Source organism: Dasypus novemcinctus, chromosome 1 (genome assembly GCF_030445035.2).
Source record: "Dasypus novemcinctus isolate mDasNov1 chromosome 1, mDasNov1.1.hap2, whole genome shotgun sequence".
In the NCBI taxonomy this organism is placed as follows: domain Eukaryota; kingdom Metazoa; phylum Chordata; class Mammalia; order Cingulata; family Dasypodidae; genus Dasypus; species Dasypus novemcinctus.
Window position 1 is genome coordinate 100,775,404 of NC_080673.1, and position 15,819 is coordinate 100,791,222.

Genomic DNA, 15,819 nt, shown 5'->3' on the forward strand with positions numbered 1-15,819 from the left:
ACATTTTCATTGCATTTTAAGAATTTTTCATTTGTAGGTCATCAGACTTTTAAATAGAAGTAATAGTCTGTCATAAAGAATTCTTGGAATAGGTATCTGGTCTGTTCCATGGAAAGACACAGCAGGCAGGGTTGAGGAATAAAAATGCCATTGCAGCTCTATAGAAATGGGCATGACCAGCATCAGTGCTGGGTATGTGTTTTGACAACTTCACATTAAAGTACAGCAAGGAACAGGAAATGAGGCAATGTGAGTGTTAGACTGCAATTTCACACAGCCACACCCCAATTTATTTCGGGAAAGTGCATGTGACATCTATTCACATACATTGCTATCTTTATACTCACTAGGATATGCCAAATAGAGTAACAAGCCCAAGGCGGTATGTTTTAGAAAACCAAGTAGAAAAGAGAATAAAATTAAGTCTTACCTATATCCAAAATAGAAACTTGGAGTATCTTCTGAGACTTAATAAAATTTAGGATAAAAACAACCTATTGCTTTCATTAGTTTTTTTAATCTCTCTTGCTATAACCACTCTTGTATTGAGTGTCTCCAAGCATGAAAAAGTAATGAAACGTGTGCCTTCCTTATAAACAGGTAGAAGATATAGTTTTAAATAGATTTCTCGGTAGAACAGATAAATCTACTCTAACCTAGCCATGTTTTTTTGTCCATTAGACCTCCTGCCTAATAGGACACAAAAGTATGATTGTCTGAGATTAGATGTTCAGCCTCTAGCTGAGGAAAAGTCTAAAGTTATTTGGCATGCAGTGTCTATGTCTAGGGCTGTGGCTGTGTTATCCCCATGTTTTAATCAATTGCCACTGACATCAAAGAAAATTTGATATTTAAATTATCCTGCCTGGTTGCCATTCTTGTCCTCATGAAATGATGTCTCCCAACTTCACCGATTTATCGTTCCAGCATTCCATGCCAGGTAACAAACTAAATCCTATTCTCTAGAGAAGAGCGCCCAGAAGGTATTGTAACTTTTTCCTTATTCTTTTTCAAGGTCCACAAGTAAATTCCAGAAGTGATTGATGGACAGTCACATGTCTGTTTAACTCTATTTGAAATATCCTGAAAAATCGCCCCGCACTTCCTTGAGAAGTCTCTTTACATACCTAAGAGAAAAGCATGTTCTCTTTAATCAGGTTTAGCTTTTATGTCCAGAAGGTGGTTTTTGCTAATTTGGCATATGGGAAAGCTATAACCCTAAAACATTCAAAGCAAATTTGATTCCTTGTGAATTTTGCTCCAGAATGCACTTTCAAAACAAAAGTTAGAAAGCTGCATGACCCATTCTCAAGAAAGAGCTGCTTCTGTTCAAAATCCATCCTGACCTTTTTGTTGAAGAAGAACAAAATAATGTAGTAACAAAAACACAAGTGGCTGCCAAAGGAAGAGAGAAAAAAAAAAAAAGAGTTCCTGTAAGGGACTGAAACAATAAATCTCCTCTCTGCTGAACTCCCAAAGGGAGTGTGTGTGTTTCCTCCTATTCCTTATCAGAGCCCCCAAAATAAGTAGTAATGGGCAGTGGCTGTTCACATTCAGCTCACCTTTTCCATTTGCTAATAAGTCCCTGCCTGGCTGTGAGTGAGTTGTCCTTGCCCGACTGGAGAAAGAAGCCACTGAGACCGATCCACAGACACCATGAAAGTGCTTCAAGTGACCATTCTTTTTCTCCTTCTGTCCAGTCTTTCCTGCAGTGAAAACAACCCAGGTACCATTTTCTCTTATTCCTCTGACTGTGTGTGTTAGAAATCACTAGTAGAGGAATTTAAGCCTCAGATTATCTTTGAAGTAAAGTACTTCCGGATACTTAAATGCAGCAATTCTTTTGCTAAATGTATGGGTGCTTGCTAGAAGTTCTTGGAGAAGGTTCCACAGACAATGTTTGTTTATGCTCAAGGAAAATGTTTGCAGGTACAAGAGCCTCCAAGTGTGTTTGATGACATCATAAAGGTACTGGAAACACACAATGGCCTTTTTAGAGAATAGAAATTTGGGGAAAGAATGCTAGTTAATACATGCACTATTTCTTAACATGCCTTTTCAGCCATAGGTCTAGAAATAAAGAGATTGATTATCATCTAAGGATAAAAGGCTGTAATCAGAAGTATTGCATTGCAGATAGTAGCCTACATTTGTCCTAGCTAACTTTGAGCTCTGAGAGATTGAGATGTTGGTTAAAGCTGCCTGGAAAAGTGAGTCTCAGTATTTTGAGGGGACAGAGTATGTAAAAGGAGGATTCATTTGATGAAAGTTTATGGACTTTTGATGCAGAAATATGCATGTATACATACACATACATATTATAAAGCCTTTTGCATAACATTTTCAGGGAGTTTGACACAAAAACCCCATCTAGTGACTGTAGACTACGAAATTCAAATAAAGCATACATAAGCTCTGAGTATATAAAAAATCAGTTGCAAACAATGATTACGTATTTGTGTTTTAATCCTTCCTGAGTGATTCTACAATAAGCAATTCAATATTAGTAGGCTCCTATGATGTTCTTGGCAGTGCAAAGAATACAAAAATGAGTAAGACTTGATCCTTGCTCACAGCAGTAAACATACTCTCGAGAGATGTAGCATGTAATCCTAACATAAGATAGATTTAATAAATGCTAAAACCAAACTGCAAATTACCATAAAGAACACAGTTGGGAAAAGTTGCTTCTGACCATGAGCTCCCTGGAAAATATGTCAGTTCAAATTTCATTTTGCTTGTGCTCTTCTAAAAAGTTTGCTATCTGAACAATTCACATTTACATTAATGATGTAGGGGGAAATCAGCACAATCTTTCTTGAATGATATTCATCAATAATTTCTCAAAATAGCTAAGTAAATTTAGGAAAAATTCACAAACACTTCAAAATCACGTATACAATGGCTTGCAATGCATCTTGGAGTTTTCTGGATTAAGTTCCAGCAGGTATCAAGGCCAGAAATTTTAACTTAGAAGAGTTCATAAGAATCCGATTTCTTAAAAAGAAAGAATATTTATGAGGTGACCAAAACCAATGCACAAGCTTATATGTGACTCTACGGCGTGCATGGGAAAAATGGACAGGAACCCTGCTCCGCAGTGCCCAAGCACACGTCGTAGCAATACAAACTGAAACTCAGGGTTGGGCAGCTCGTTTTCCAGGTCTACAGGCCACCGTGAATATACCACTTCCTGCCATTTTTAAACTCTGAATGGATTATGTGTTCTGAAGGCAAAGTGAAATAAGATCAATAGAAGCAGCCTACAAAACCTGGCCGTATTGAAGAAATGAAGGTGATGGACAACCCAGAGATGACCTGGTAGATTTTTTTATTATGCTCATTTTGGTAACAGGTCTCAAATTGTTAACCGTGTCTTCTTTCTAACGCGCTATTAATCAACGTACGATAACTTCCTATGTGAAGAACACTGTATCATACCTATTTCCTTCAATATAACTCGACAAACCTATGAGCCAACTTAAAGCAAGTATCTGTAAAAACTAACCCATTTATCTAGGAAAGACAGCTATAACTCAGGAACATAAACTGGCCATCTGAGTGGTGCCCAGAAGGAATTGGAAGAGATTTTTCCATCCACGTGTATGATTTTGTTGCACCTGAGTCTGCCTGTTTTGTTCTTCTTCACAGATAAGGAACAGGAAATGAAGCATTTCCTAAACTGATTTATTAATTTCTTTCTCTAACTCCTCCTTACTGGAAACACACTGATTCCAGAGCTTAACATGCTCCCTAATCTTAGAATGTCTAACAAATTTCATCAACAGAGTTGATTACTGGGGGTGAGGACAGAGGCATTTCATCTGTCTTAAATTCACAAGTTGTCAAGGAGAACTATGTTTTTATGCATACTAATTCATTTCTAAATAATGATCTTTCAGAAAAAAATGATGATTTTTCTTTTCTTTCTGACGTTTTTGTCAGTCTTGGGTTTAAATAAATATAATATAGTCCTTTGTGCTTTTTGTGAAAATAAAGGGAATCTTTCTACATGACAGTGAGTGACTTTTCTATTACATGGTAGGCGGTATAATATTTTATCATCTCAAATTTGGAAAACTGTTCTATTGAAATACGTATGGGAGCTTCCTGAAAGGGAATGTCATTCTTTTCTAAAGTTTTCTAAATTGTAGTTAAAAGTAACTAACCTCTACAGTATTTTCCTTTAGCTTTTAAGTCTAGATTGATGAGCTCTCTCAACTGACAGGACTGAGAGAAGTTAAATGAAGAGGAATTCCAAGAAATAAGGAGGCCTTGGATGCAATGCGAATTACTCTTCAAGTGTCTCTTGCTTTTTGAACTTTCCTTTAATTTAGAAAAATTAAAATACTTTAGATAAATGTATTCAGGCATAAAACACCACTTTATCCGCGTTTGAAGAAGAATTTAATTGTTTGGAGAAATTTATGTTAGTGATTGAACATTCACTTTTATGGAAAAAAAGTTGATTGAACACCTACTATATAACTATCATTCTGTTAAAGGCTATAGTTTATAGAGATCAATGAGACTCAGCCTTTGCCCTTGAGGTGGGAGATATGGAATGACAAGTCTAGTAATTATGGATTTGATTATAAGGTAGACCTCATTAGGGAAATAAAATATGATATGGAAAAATCACAACTAGTTTTGTTTGGGGTATGGGGACATCAGAAAAGTCTTCACAGAGAAGTGGAATTTCTGATGGATTTTGAAGTTTGAAAATAAAGAGGTTCTAGTTGGATGGAATGTCTTGACTAGAAGCACTGAAACATTAGTATATTCTAATCTAGAAGTAGAAGGAGGCCACAGGTTGGGCACAATAAGTATTGGGAAATAAGTTTGGAAATAAAGTTTCAGGAGATTCTGAATGCCAGACTCCAATATACTGTTCATGAGTTCAGAGCCTCTAAATATGCTCGAGTATGGAAATTATATGATTGAAGCTATAAATTGGGAAGATTATTCTGTCTGCAGGCTATGTATTAGACCATTGGATTTGGAAGAGAAAAAAACTTGAAGAAATCAGATCAAATGTTATTGTAAGTCTGAAAGTCTGCCAATAAAAATTAAAAAAAAAAAATGTTTGGGAAGTAAAAGCTGTGAGATTTGACATATCATTGACTAGCAATGAAGGAGAAGGTGACTGACTTACAGAGAAGAATATTTGGACACCAGAAGTAGGACAATGGCTTGGAGGCCAAGGGGAGGACAGGAGGAGATATTTCAAGAAGAAAAGTAAAGTATTTGATTTTGGACATGTTGAAATTGAAATTATGATATTAAATCCAAGTAGAAATGCCCAATGAGAAATTAAAATGTCTGGCAGGTAGTTTAAAAGTCCCTGGACTTGGAGGTAGCAGTGAGGAGTAAGTGTTCATTAGTCCTGAATTCAAAAAGTTCTTAAAATGTTCCATTATAAAATTAATAACATTGAAAAGCAGTTTATTTCTCTTCTGAATGCCCATATTCCTAAGTCTTTTGTGGCACTTACTTATTTTCCAATCATACCATGTTGTTTAGGTGCATATCTTATATCCTATAACAGCCATAAGCACCTTGAAAACAGGAGGCATACTTAATACTTTTTGGTTCCCCAGTAACAATTCTAAACAATTAGTACATAGGTAGCCAAATGAATGAAAAATGAAAGAAATAGTTGCTGCCTTATTCTTTTTTTTTTTTCATTTCTTCTTATAGGTTTATTACATTGCCCTTAGAAAAGGATTATGGATGACTTACAGAACATAATATAGATATAAGTGGATTATGATTGGAGGCCATGAACATGAATGCCAAATATAAGGGAGATAAGGGAGAGAGTTTCTTACCAAATGTCAGCCAGTTCCAAACCCCAGCAGGAAAGAAAATAATAAGGACTCCTGGATGACCTAGTACTAGATGACAGTACTTTCCAGCAAATCTGGAAGAAGAAACTACTGATTACAGCAACTGGGAAGAAGAATACCTAAATAGCACTGACTCTCTCTTTTTTTTTTTATTACATTCTATATTGAATTCTTTTTGCAATATCTTCTTTTTTATTTTTGTCTTTATTTATTTTTTTAATATTACATTCACAAAATATGAGGTCCCCATATACCCCCCACCCCCCTCACCCCACTCCTCCCCCCATAACAACAACCTCCTCAGTCATCATGAGACCTTCATTGCATTTGGTGAATACATCTCTGAGCACTGCTGCACCTCATAGTCAATGGTCCACATCATAGCCCACACTCTCCCACGTTCCACCCAGTGGGCCATGGGAGGACATACAATGTCCAGTAACTGTCCCCGCAGCCCCACCCAGGGCAACTCCAAGTCCTGAAAACGCCTCCACATCTCATCTCTTCCTCCCATTCCCTACCCCCAGCAGCCACCATGGCACTTTCTCCACACCAATGCCACATTTTCTTTTGCGGCGGCTTGCTCGGTCGGTAGAGGTGGGGTCTGGCTGCGGACGAGGGGTCGGTCCAGCTCTGGACGAGGGGTCGGTCCCGCTTGGGACGAGGGGTCGGTCCCACTTGGGACGAGGGGTCGGTCCGGCAGCAGACGAGGGATCGGTCTCACAAGGGGTTGCGCGGTTCGGCTGACGGGGTCGCCCGGCGAAGCCGGCGACGAAGGGGTCGCCCGGAGAAGCCGGCGACGAAGGGGTCGCCCGGCGAAGCCGGTGACGAAGGGGTCGCCCGGAGAAGCAGGCGACGAAGGGGTCGCCCGGAGAAGCAGGCGACGAACTGGGGACAAGGGAGGCCAGGCCCTTGTCGGGGGCTCTCAGGACTGGAGGGCGCACGGCAGAAGAACTACCGCGGAGACAAGGTAAACACGCAAGTCCACTTTACTGAGGGAGAGGCAACAGTTTTATAGGGGTTGGGGAAGGCTGATTGGTCGAAGCCACGCCCTGTTCTGATTGGTTGCCGGTGAAAGGTCAGTGGGTGGTACTGGACGGGGGAGGGGTGGTGGTTAGGGATTGGCTGTTGCTGTTGCTGGGGGAAGGGGCAGGGTTTAGGGATTGGTGGCTGCTGTTGCTGGGGTGGAGGGCAGACTTGAGTTTCCCGCCCACGCCTGGCTGTTGCTGCTGTCGGGGGAGGGGAAAAGGGCGGGCTGGATTTTTCCGCCCACACCTGGCTGTTGCTGCTGTCGGGGGAGGGGAAAAAGGGCAGACTGGAATTTTCTTCCCTGCGCCTGCGCAGGGAGAAAGAAGGCATCGTATGGCGCCATCCGGGAGGAGGGGCGGCCGCAGAAGCATGGCTGCCGAGAAGGGGAGACCCGAGGGCACTCTGCGCCCATGCCGAGCTTCCTTCAGGGGTGGCGGTGAGTTCGACCAGCCACCCTATTATGGGGGCAGCGGCTTGGCCTACCGCGGCCGCTCCCCCTCCAGGCCAGCAAACCACGCTTCAGCCCGAGGGGTGACCGCATTTCCCCCTTCTTTTCAAATAAGGACCAGGATGGCAGCAGCAACAAGTAGCTGAGGCCCAAGAGGCAGTAAGCAATGAGGGAAGCGGGGCTGAAGAGGGAGGCGAGTATGCCGGGGATAAATGTACAATTTGGGGGGCAGTATCTTGCCGTTGCAAGCAAGGGTGGCCAATGTCCAATTCTTGTTGATCTCGGTGGCTATAAGGTCCATCTGCTTTTTAAAAGTCCAGGATGACAGCGCGTTACAGGTAGTTGATCTCTTCTTGGCGGCGAAGAGCAGTAGAGGCAGACTGTGTGATGGTCTGGAGGATCGCAGCGGTGAGGACAAGTCGCGTCAGGGCACCAGCGACAGTGGTGGCGGCAGCGTCGGGAGTGGTGGAGACGTAGGCGAGGACAATAAGAAGGCCAAAGTCTCCACGGGTGCGAGAGAGGCCGATGTTAATGGGGCGGGCCGACATGGGGCGGCCCAATCTGCAACGCAGTAGGGGTTCAAGCGAAAAAAGGAGGGGGGCGGGGGACGAGAAAGGACGCTTTGGATGGCTGAGAAGAGGAGTGAGGTCGAGACAGGAGGAAGCTCCGCAGAAGTATGGGGAGCTGTTAAAAGCAGAAACGTTATTAGATGCTAGAAAGCAGGCCGCAGGCCGGGGAAAGCAGGTTGCGGGCCGTTTCGCGGGGCTGGAGCTGCTTGAGAGCGATGGCGGCATGGGGGGCCGTGGTTACAATCTTCTGGGGTGGTAGTGGCTAGACAGATGGCGGAAAATATTATCAAGAAAGCAAAGGTTATGAGAAAGAAATAGAGTATTAAAGGCTGTGGGGGAAGTGAGAAGATCATTTAGAGGATAGGGTTGAGAATGGTATGTTTAAGACAGAAGCTTTGTGGTTTGTAGGAGACTGCTTTATAAACGAAGGAGAATGAGGGCAGTAAATATAGTAACGATAGATAGGAAGATGACAGTGAGGAGGAGTCTTTGTTTAAGGTTTCAATCGTCCGGCGCAACAGTGGCTAGGCCGATAGCGAGGGGTGTTGCTAAGTAGACAATGGCTGCAAAGACAAAATCATCCTCTGTTTCCTTAAGAATAACTTTTCTTTAAATACTTAGTAGCATGCAATATTAGAAACCGTTTCCTACAAGCAAGTTGGTAGGGAAGCTTGGTTGCTGTTAATCTTTCCTGTTATAAAATTACCTTTTATTATTATTATCATCAATTCAGTTTTATATATATATTTAAGAATGACCTTTTGGAATTAGCCATTTAATACCTTAATGTAAACAATGCTTTATTAAACCTTTTATTATTATTTATAACCATATAGACTATTGAAGATAAATTTTATCTTTACAGAACACATTCCCTTACGTAAAGTTATCACAATACCTTTTACACTTGCCGCATGCAAATTAAGTTTCAAGAGTTTATGAAAAATTAGCCATCCTACTTTAGGACAAAATACGTCTTTTTGCAAAACTTATTACATTTCAGTTAGCATTTTTACAAACTTTTAACCTTTTTTAATATTCATATAAGTTTTACATTCTTTATATTATCCTGTGAAGAAAAATAAGTTATTCATTTTAATCTAGGCAAGAACAACTTTTTATGAAGATGTACAGTTAATTTTGTTAATTAAGACTTACAATTTTTTTTAAAATTGTAGATATCTTATTAACATTTAAACTTATGTATTAATATAATAAACTTAAGTATTAATATAAGCGCTTATTTAATTTTTGGCCATTTGAATAGAGCTCTTTTAAAGGTTTCTAGTAATTTATATTTACCATCCGGAGGTATCACAATATATGTTGACATTGAGCGAACAGACAGACAAACACAGAACAATTACAACACATTAACAGAAATATATAATATTAAAGGGGAGAAGAAGGTCCCGATATACTTGAAGCTGTTTGAAAGAGATCTTACACCGGTGAGTGTCTAGGAGACCGGTGAGGGCCCGAACTTGTGGGGCTTGCTTAGCAGATAGGATGTTACCCATTGCTAATGGCCTTTTGGAGCCGATAAGAAAAGGGGCCCTTACCTTGAGAGCGCGGCGATGGGAGCCGAGGTGCGCGGTGAGACGAGGGGTCGGAGCCGGTGGGGCTCCGACGGTGGTCGCGGGCCAAGAGAAGGCCCCGACGAGGGGAGGGCGGGACGACGAGCAGTGGAGCAAGGCAAAGGGGAGCAAGCACAGAGGGGAGGAGGCAGAGGTGAAGGCAGGGGTGGAGGTGCTCAGGCATGCGCTCCTGAGAGTTTTATTGGCGCCTCTTAATCATAGCGGGTCGGTATAAGCCCCCGACATGGAAGGAGAAAGCCATCCAGCTATTCTCCCAGACCGCCGTGGATCATATGAGGTCACCAAGGTTCAGGAGCAGCAATGCAGAGCGAAAAGATAGGGGTGAGAAGAGAGGAGAGCATAGGGCTATGGTAGGGTTACTTCAGACGTGCAAGCGCGTGCTCCCGAGAAATCCAAGGCTCCTCTTAATCATAGCGGGTCGGTATAAGCCCCCGACATGGAAGGAGAAAGCCATCCAGCGATTCTCCCAGACCGCCGTGGATCATATGAGGTAGCCAAGGCTCAGGTAGCAGCAATGTTGCACGAGAGAAGTCCCAAGGTGAGAAGAGAGGAGGGCGTAGGGCTGTGGTAGGATTACTTCAGACGTGCAAGCGCGCACTCCCGAGAAATCCAAGGCTCCTCTTAATCATAGCGGGTCGGTATAAGCCCCCGACATGGAAGGAGAAAGCCATCCAGCGATTCTCCCAGACCGCCGTGGATCGTATGAGGTAGCCAAGGCTCAGGTAGCAGCAATGTTGCACGAGAGAAGTCCCAAGGTGAGAAGAGAGGAGGGTGTAGGGCTGTGGTAGGATTACTTCAGACGTGCAAGCGCACGCTCCCGAGAAATCCAAGGCTCCTCTTAATCATAGTGGGTCGGTATAAGCCCCCGACATGGAAGGAGAAAGCCATCCAGCGATTCTCCCAGACCGCCGTGGATCATATGAGGTAGCCAAGGCTCAGGTAGCAGCAATGTTGCACGAGAGAAGTCCCACGGTGAGAAGAGAGGAGGGGGGCGCACCAGGTTATGGAGTGAGGCTGTGGTGGAGTTGCCTTGCCCCACGTTGTGCTGTGGTGGGGTTGCTTTGCCCCACGTTGGGCGCCAACTGCGGCGGCTTGCTCGGTCGGTAGAGGTGGGGTCTGGCTGCGGACGAGGGGTCGGTCCAGCTCTGGACGAGGGGTCGGTCCCGCTTGGGACGAGGGGTCGGTCCCACTTGGGACGAGGGGTCGGTCCGGCAGCAGACGAGGGATCGGTCTCACAAGGGGTTGCGCGGTTCGGCTGACGGGGTCGCCCGGCGAAGCCGGCGACGAAGGGGTCGCCCGGAGAAGCCGGCGACGAAGGGGTCGCCCGGCGAAGCCGGTGACGAAGGGGTCGCCCGGAGAAGCAGGCGATGAAGGGGTCGCCCGGAGAAGCAGGCGACGAACTGGGGACAAGGGAGGCCAGGCCCTTGTCGGGGGCTCTCAGGACTGGAGGGCGCACGGCAGAAGAACTACCGCGGAGACAAGGTAAACACGCAAGTCCACTTTACTGAGGGAGAGGCAACAGTTTTATAGGGGTTGGGGAAGGCTGATTGGTCGAAGCCACGCCCTGTTCTGATTGGTTGCCGGTGAAAGGTCAGTGGGTGGTACTGGACGGGGGAGGGGTGGTGGTTAGGGATTGGCTGTTGCTGTTGCTGGGGGAAGGGGCAGGGTTTAGGGATTGGTGGCTGCTGTTGCTGGGGTGGAGGGCAGACTTGAGTTTCCCGCCCACGCCTGGCTGTTGCTGCTGTCGGGGGAGGGGAAAAGGGCGGGCTGGATTTTTCCGCCCACACCTGGCTGTTGCTGCTGTCGGGGGAGGGGAAAAAGGGCAGACTGGAATTTTCTTCCCTGCGCCTGCGCAGGGAGAAAGAAGGCATCGTATGGCGCCATCCGGGAGGAGGGGCGGCCGCGGAAGCATGGCTGCCGAGAAGGGGAGACCCGAGGGCACTCTGCGCCCATGCCGAGCTTCCTTCAGGGGTGGCGGTGAGTTCGACCAGCCACCCTATTATGGGGGCAGCGGCTTGGCCTACCGCGGCCGCTCCCCCTCCAGGCCAGCAAACCACGCTTCAGCCCGAGGGGTGACCGCATTCTTTGATTAATAATCACAATAGTTCATGAATAGAATATCAGTAAGTCCACTCTAATCCATATTCTATTCCTCCTTCCTGTGGACCTTGGAATGGTTGTGTCCACTCCACATCTATATCAAGAGGGGGCTTAGATTCCACATGGATGCTGGATGCAATCCTCCTGCAATATCTTCTTAATATTTGGAAATATTTAAGGGGGTATTTTATTCTCAATCAACTTCTCAAAAACACAAAATGGCTTTTTTTAAGTACAGTTAACAAAAAAGTCTTTGGAAGAAAGTTAGATAAATGCCATACCTCATGAATTCTTGTATTATTTTAGGTAACATATGAGTTGTTTCATAGCAGATCATTTCACTTAGTATTTCTGCTTAGCTTAATTAACATCAATAGCTCTTACCTGAAATGGATGACCTATAATAGGAAGAATGAACCAACCTGAAGACAAATCCCATGGGATAAGTATTTAGTCTTCAAAGCATTTTTTTTTAAGCACTCTTTCTTCACTACTCATTTTTAATGGACACTATATAAAAGTAGAAGTAATCATTCTAGACTGCCTAATCTCAGGAGATTCATAATATGGATATTGTTGTTACCAACAGAGTCTCTAGAAATTTTATCCTGCTAATGTAATTGATATAAAAACTGGACATTTAAGGGTTCAGAAGGTTGTTTTTTGCTTGTTTGTTTGTTTTTATAATTGCCCCCTTTTCCTTTTTATTGGCAAAGTTACATTTCAAACTTAAAGTGAATGTTTCAACTTATGCATAGTTATTTAATCCAAGTTTTCTTTTTTCTTAGTAATCGCTTTTCAACTTCTTCATCTTTGATAAGTTGATATGCACATATCTAAACACTGAATGTCAAAGCAGGAATTTACTTTGAATGATATTCAATTTCTGTGTCTCTCCTTTCCTGCTACTGAATTCGCATGGATCATTATTTTTCTGAAAGATCAAGATAGTCAGGCTTGAGGAAGTGGACTTGGCCCAGTGGATAGGCTTCTGTCTACCACATGGGAGGTCTGCTGTTCAAACTCCAGGCCTCCTTGACCCGTGTGGAGCTGGCCCAGGCGCAGTGCTGATGCGCGCAAGGAGTGCCCTGCCATGCAGGGGAGTTCCCTGCATTGGGGAGCCCCACGTGCAAGGAGTGCGCCCTGTAAGGAGAGCCGCCCAGCATGAAAGAAAGTGCAGCCTGCCCAGGAATGGCACCGCACACACGGAGAGCTGACGTAGCAAGATGACGCAATAATAACAACAACAAAAGAAACACAGATTCCTGTGCCGCTGACAACAGAAGAGGACAAAAAGAACACACAGCAAATGGACACAGAGAACAGACAACCAGGGTGTGGGATGGGGGGTAGAGAAATGAATAAAATAAATCTTTAAAAAAAAAAAATAGGCTTGGTTTGGTTAGAAGAAACTGTTTTAGCTAACAAATAAGATTTTTTTTTGTACTGTTGCACAACATGGGAAATTGACAGTGATGTCAGTTACACATAGAAAGACCACTATATGGTCCCCAAATTTAGGCAACCATAAGAAAAAATAGTTCTCTAAATTTGCAGAGAAATCTTTTATCGTGTAAATGACTTATCAGTAGAGATTATCATAACTGGTCTCCTAAATAGAATATTTAGCTGTTTATTCCAGCTATTGGTACACATGTATAACCTGACAGCACCTTGCTACACTTGAATGCATATATCTTGTTTTCTGTCTGATACTATTTTGCTACAAAGGTGTGTTTCACCTGCAGAAACCCACCTGGAACTGTTGTACACCTGAGCAAGTAATGCAGGAATGTTAGTACTCCATGATACAGCTCTTGAGCAGAAGGGAGAGGAGCCAATGAATAAATTCTCTTCTGTTTCTGTTCCAGTTTCAAAGTTTGGGTCCTCTATTCTGCTCCCTGAAATCACTTCACTTTATAAACTATCTGCATACAAGCCCTTGGCTCAGGTTCTGCTTTTGGGGGAGAAACAGAAGATTATTACTTTTCTTGACAAGGACATTTTGGTTTGGATGATATTGTATATCTAAGTATAGATTAGTTATAGTTTCCCTGATATCCTAATTAAAGTTTGCTACCTTTCTTCCTCTTCACTTCAAAAAGAGCCAAACAACTTTGATCAATATTTTATTGAATAAGCTAAACAATAAGCATATCCTATTTTAAGGCAATAATTATGTACCTGTTTTCTTAGAGTCAGAAATGAATTATACCATGAGGCTCGTAGTGAAATATGTCATTCTTGATTTTACAATTGGTGTACTGCTCATCTGAAATATGGGCTGAATTTTAATCCACTTTATTCAGTTATATTCTGGCTTGAATCTGTATTGGTTGTGTCAAAGGTCAGAGACCAGAGACCACAACTGACTTTGTTCTTAGTTAATCCAAAAAAGTATTGTTGCATCATCTGCCATTTTTGTGGCAGGCACACTACACACATTACTTCCATAACAATATTTCAATTCTAGCTGTATCATTCCCATTTCACTGATTAGATAATAGAGGCTTGGAGATAATATAAAGTTACTAGGGTGATGTGGCATAAATTCAATCAATGACCTGTTGTTCTTCAAAACCTCTTCCTGTACCTTGCTACCTTCTTGTATAAAATGAAAAACAAAACAACTCTTCCCTTCCAATATAATGACACTGCAGTAAACTGAGTCCATTCTGACTGAAAAGAATAAATATAGAATCTTGCCATTGAGAAGAAATTCAGAAGCCACTTTTGCTTCCCATAGCACCTTCACCACCCCTAAGCTGACAATTAAGACATAGTGATATGAAAATTTTTCTATTCACTAATAATGATCCTCTTAATATCATGGGTTCAATTATTCCTCAGAGGATGGGTTGGAAGGAGTTGTAAGCATTTGCCTACCTAACCCATTGTTATGTTTGTAAAAGAAAATGTGTTTGACTCTAATATAAATGTTAGTGTAGCTAATATGGGACTTGAGGGAAAAGAAAGAAAGAAGGAAGAGGAAATAACTATTAGAAGATTCCTCACTTAGTAGTCCCTACCCCTTAGGGATTTTGAGAAGCTCGCAAGAGGAAATATATCTAAAGTACCTTGAATAGTGTTGGGCATGTGGTAAATACATACAAGTTTGGTGGAGGTTTTGAAATGGGTCCTCTGGTTCATTATATCCTATGCTTTAGGTTAATTATTTCCAAGTTGATTTCATCTGAGACCAACAAAAATTTAAATGATGACAATGTTAATTCTCACAAAGTAAACAAACAAAAACAGCGCATGAAACGTTTTCACAGCAGAATTGATATAGGATGCTAAAAAGATAATTGTCCAACTTACATTTTTAATCACATTGTATACAAGCACAATTTGATTGATATGCAGACTAGTGCATTCTCTGGAATGCCTGTTCAGTTTTGTGATTTATTTAACTCATCTTTGTAAGTTATTCAAATTGCTAAGCAAAATTTTGTTTGGATTTAATGAGAATTCTGACTTTTTAGTTTCAGAATAGTCAGTCTACTCAAATATTATTACTGGCCATAAAGTATTTACCATTGCTTAATCAGAGAGGTAGAACATCTTAGTAGAGGGAACATTGTCCTTGATATCAGAATTGAGTTTGGGTGTTGCCTATTGATTATGCTGAAATTGGTCCAGATACTAAGTCTTTCTTACTATCTTCATTTAAAAATGAGAAAAATAATATTTGATGACACAGTGGAGTTACGTGAAAAATGAGAAAATTTATTTTAGATGTTGGGTAAGTCATAAATTACTGTGAAAATATTAGTTAATATATTAGCTAACATTTAACCTACAGAATCAATAGGTAGGTAGGACGTTATTTCATAAGTTTGAGGATTCTTCCTCCCTATCTGAGACTTTAATTGCCATTCCATCATTTTTCCTTTTTTTTTTTAAGATTTATTTATTTCTCTCCCCTCCCCCCCCCCACCGTGGTTGTCTGTTCTCTGTGTCTATTTGCTGCGTCTTCTCTGTCCGTTTCTGTTGTTGTCAGCAGCATGGGAATCTGTGTTTCTTTTTGTTGCGTCATCTTGTGTCAGCTCTCTGTGTGTGCGGCACCATTCCTGGGCAGGCTGCACTTTCTTTCATGCTGGGCGGCTCTCCTTACGGGGTACAATCCTTGTGCGTGGGGCTCCCCAATGCAGGGAACACCCCTGCGTGGCAGGGCACTCCTTGCGCGCATCAGCACTGCACATGGGCCAGCTCCACACGGGTCA

At 42.6% G+C, this 15,819-nt stretch overlaps 1 protein-coding gene across 3 annotated transcripts in view; it reads left to right on the forward strand.

Annotated features, from left to right (window-relative positions):
* Nucleotides 1–1,464: 1,464 nt before the first annotated feature.
* EMCN (endomucin) overlaps nucleotides 1,465–15,819 on the forward strand; it is a 239,097-nt gene continuing 224,742 nt past the window's right edge. For 2 of the 3 annotated variants that reach the window (XM_058294943.2, XM_058294944.2), the window contains exon 1: nucleotides 1,506–1,726. In XM_058294943.2, coding sequence (XP_058150926.1) covers nucleotides 1,657–1,726 — 70 coding nt within the window. In that variant the 5' untranslated portion in view covers nucleotides 1,506–1,656. Of the gene's footprint in view, nucleotides 1,727–15,819 lie in introns of all 3 variants that reach the window. The other variant, XM_004461949.4, reaches the window with a different exon arrangement.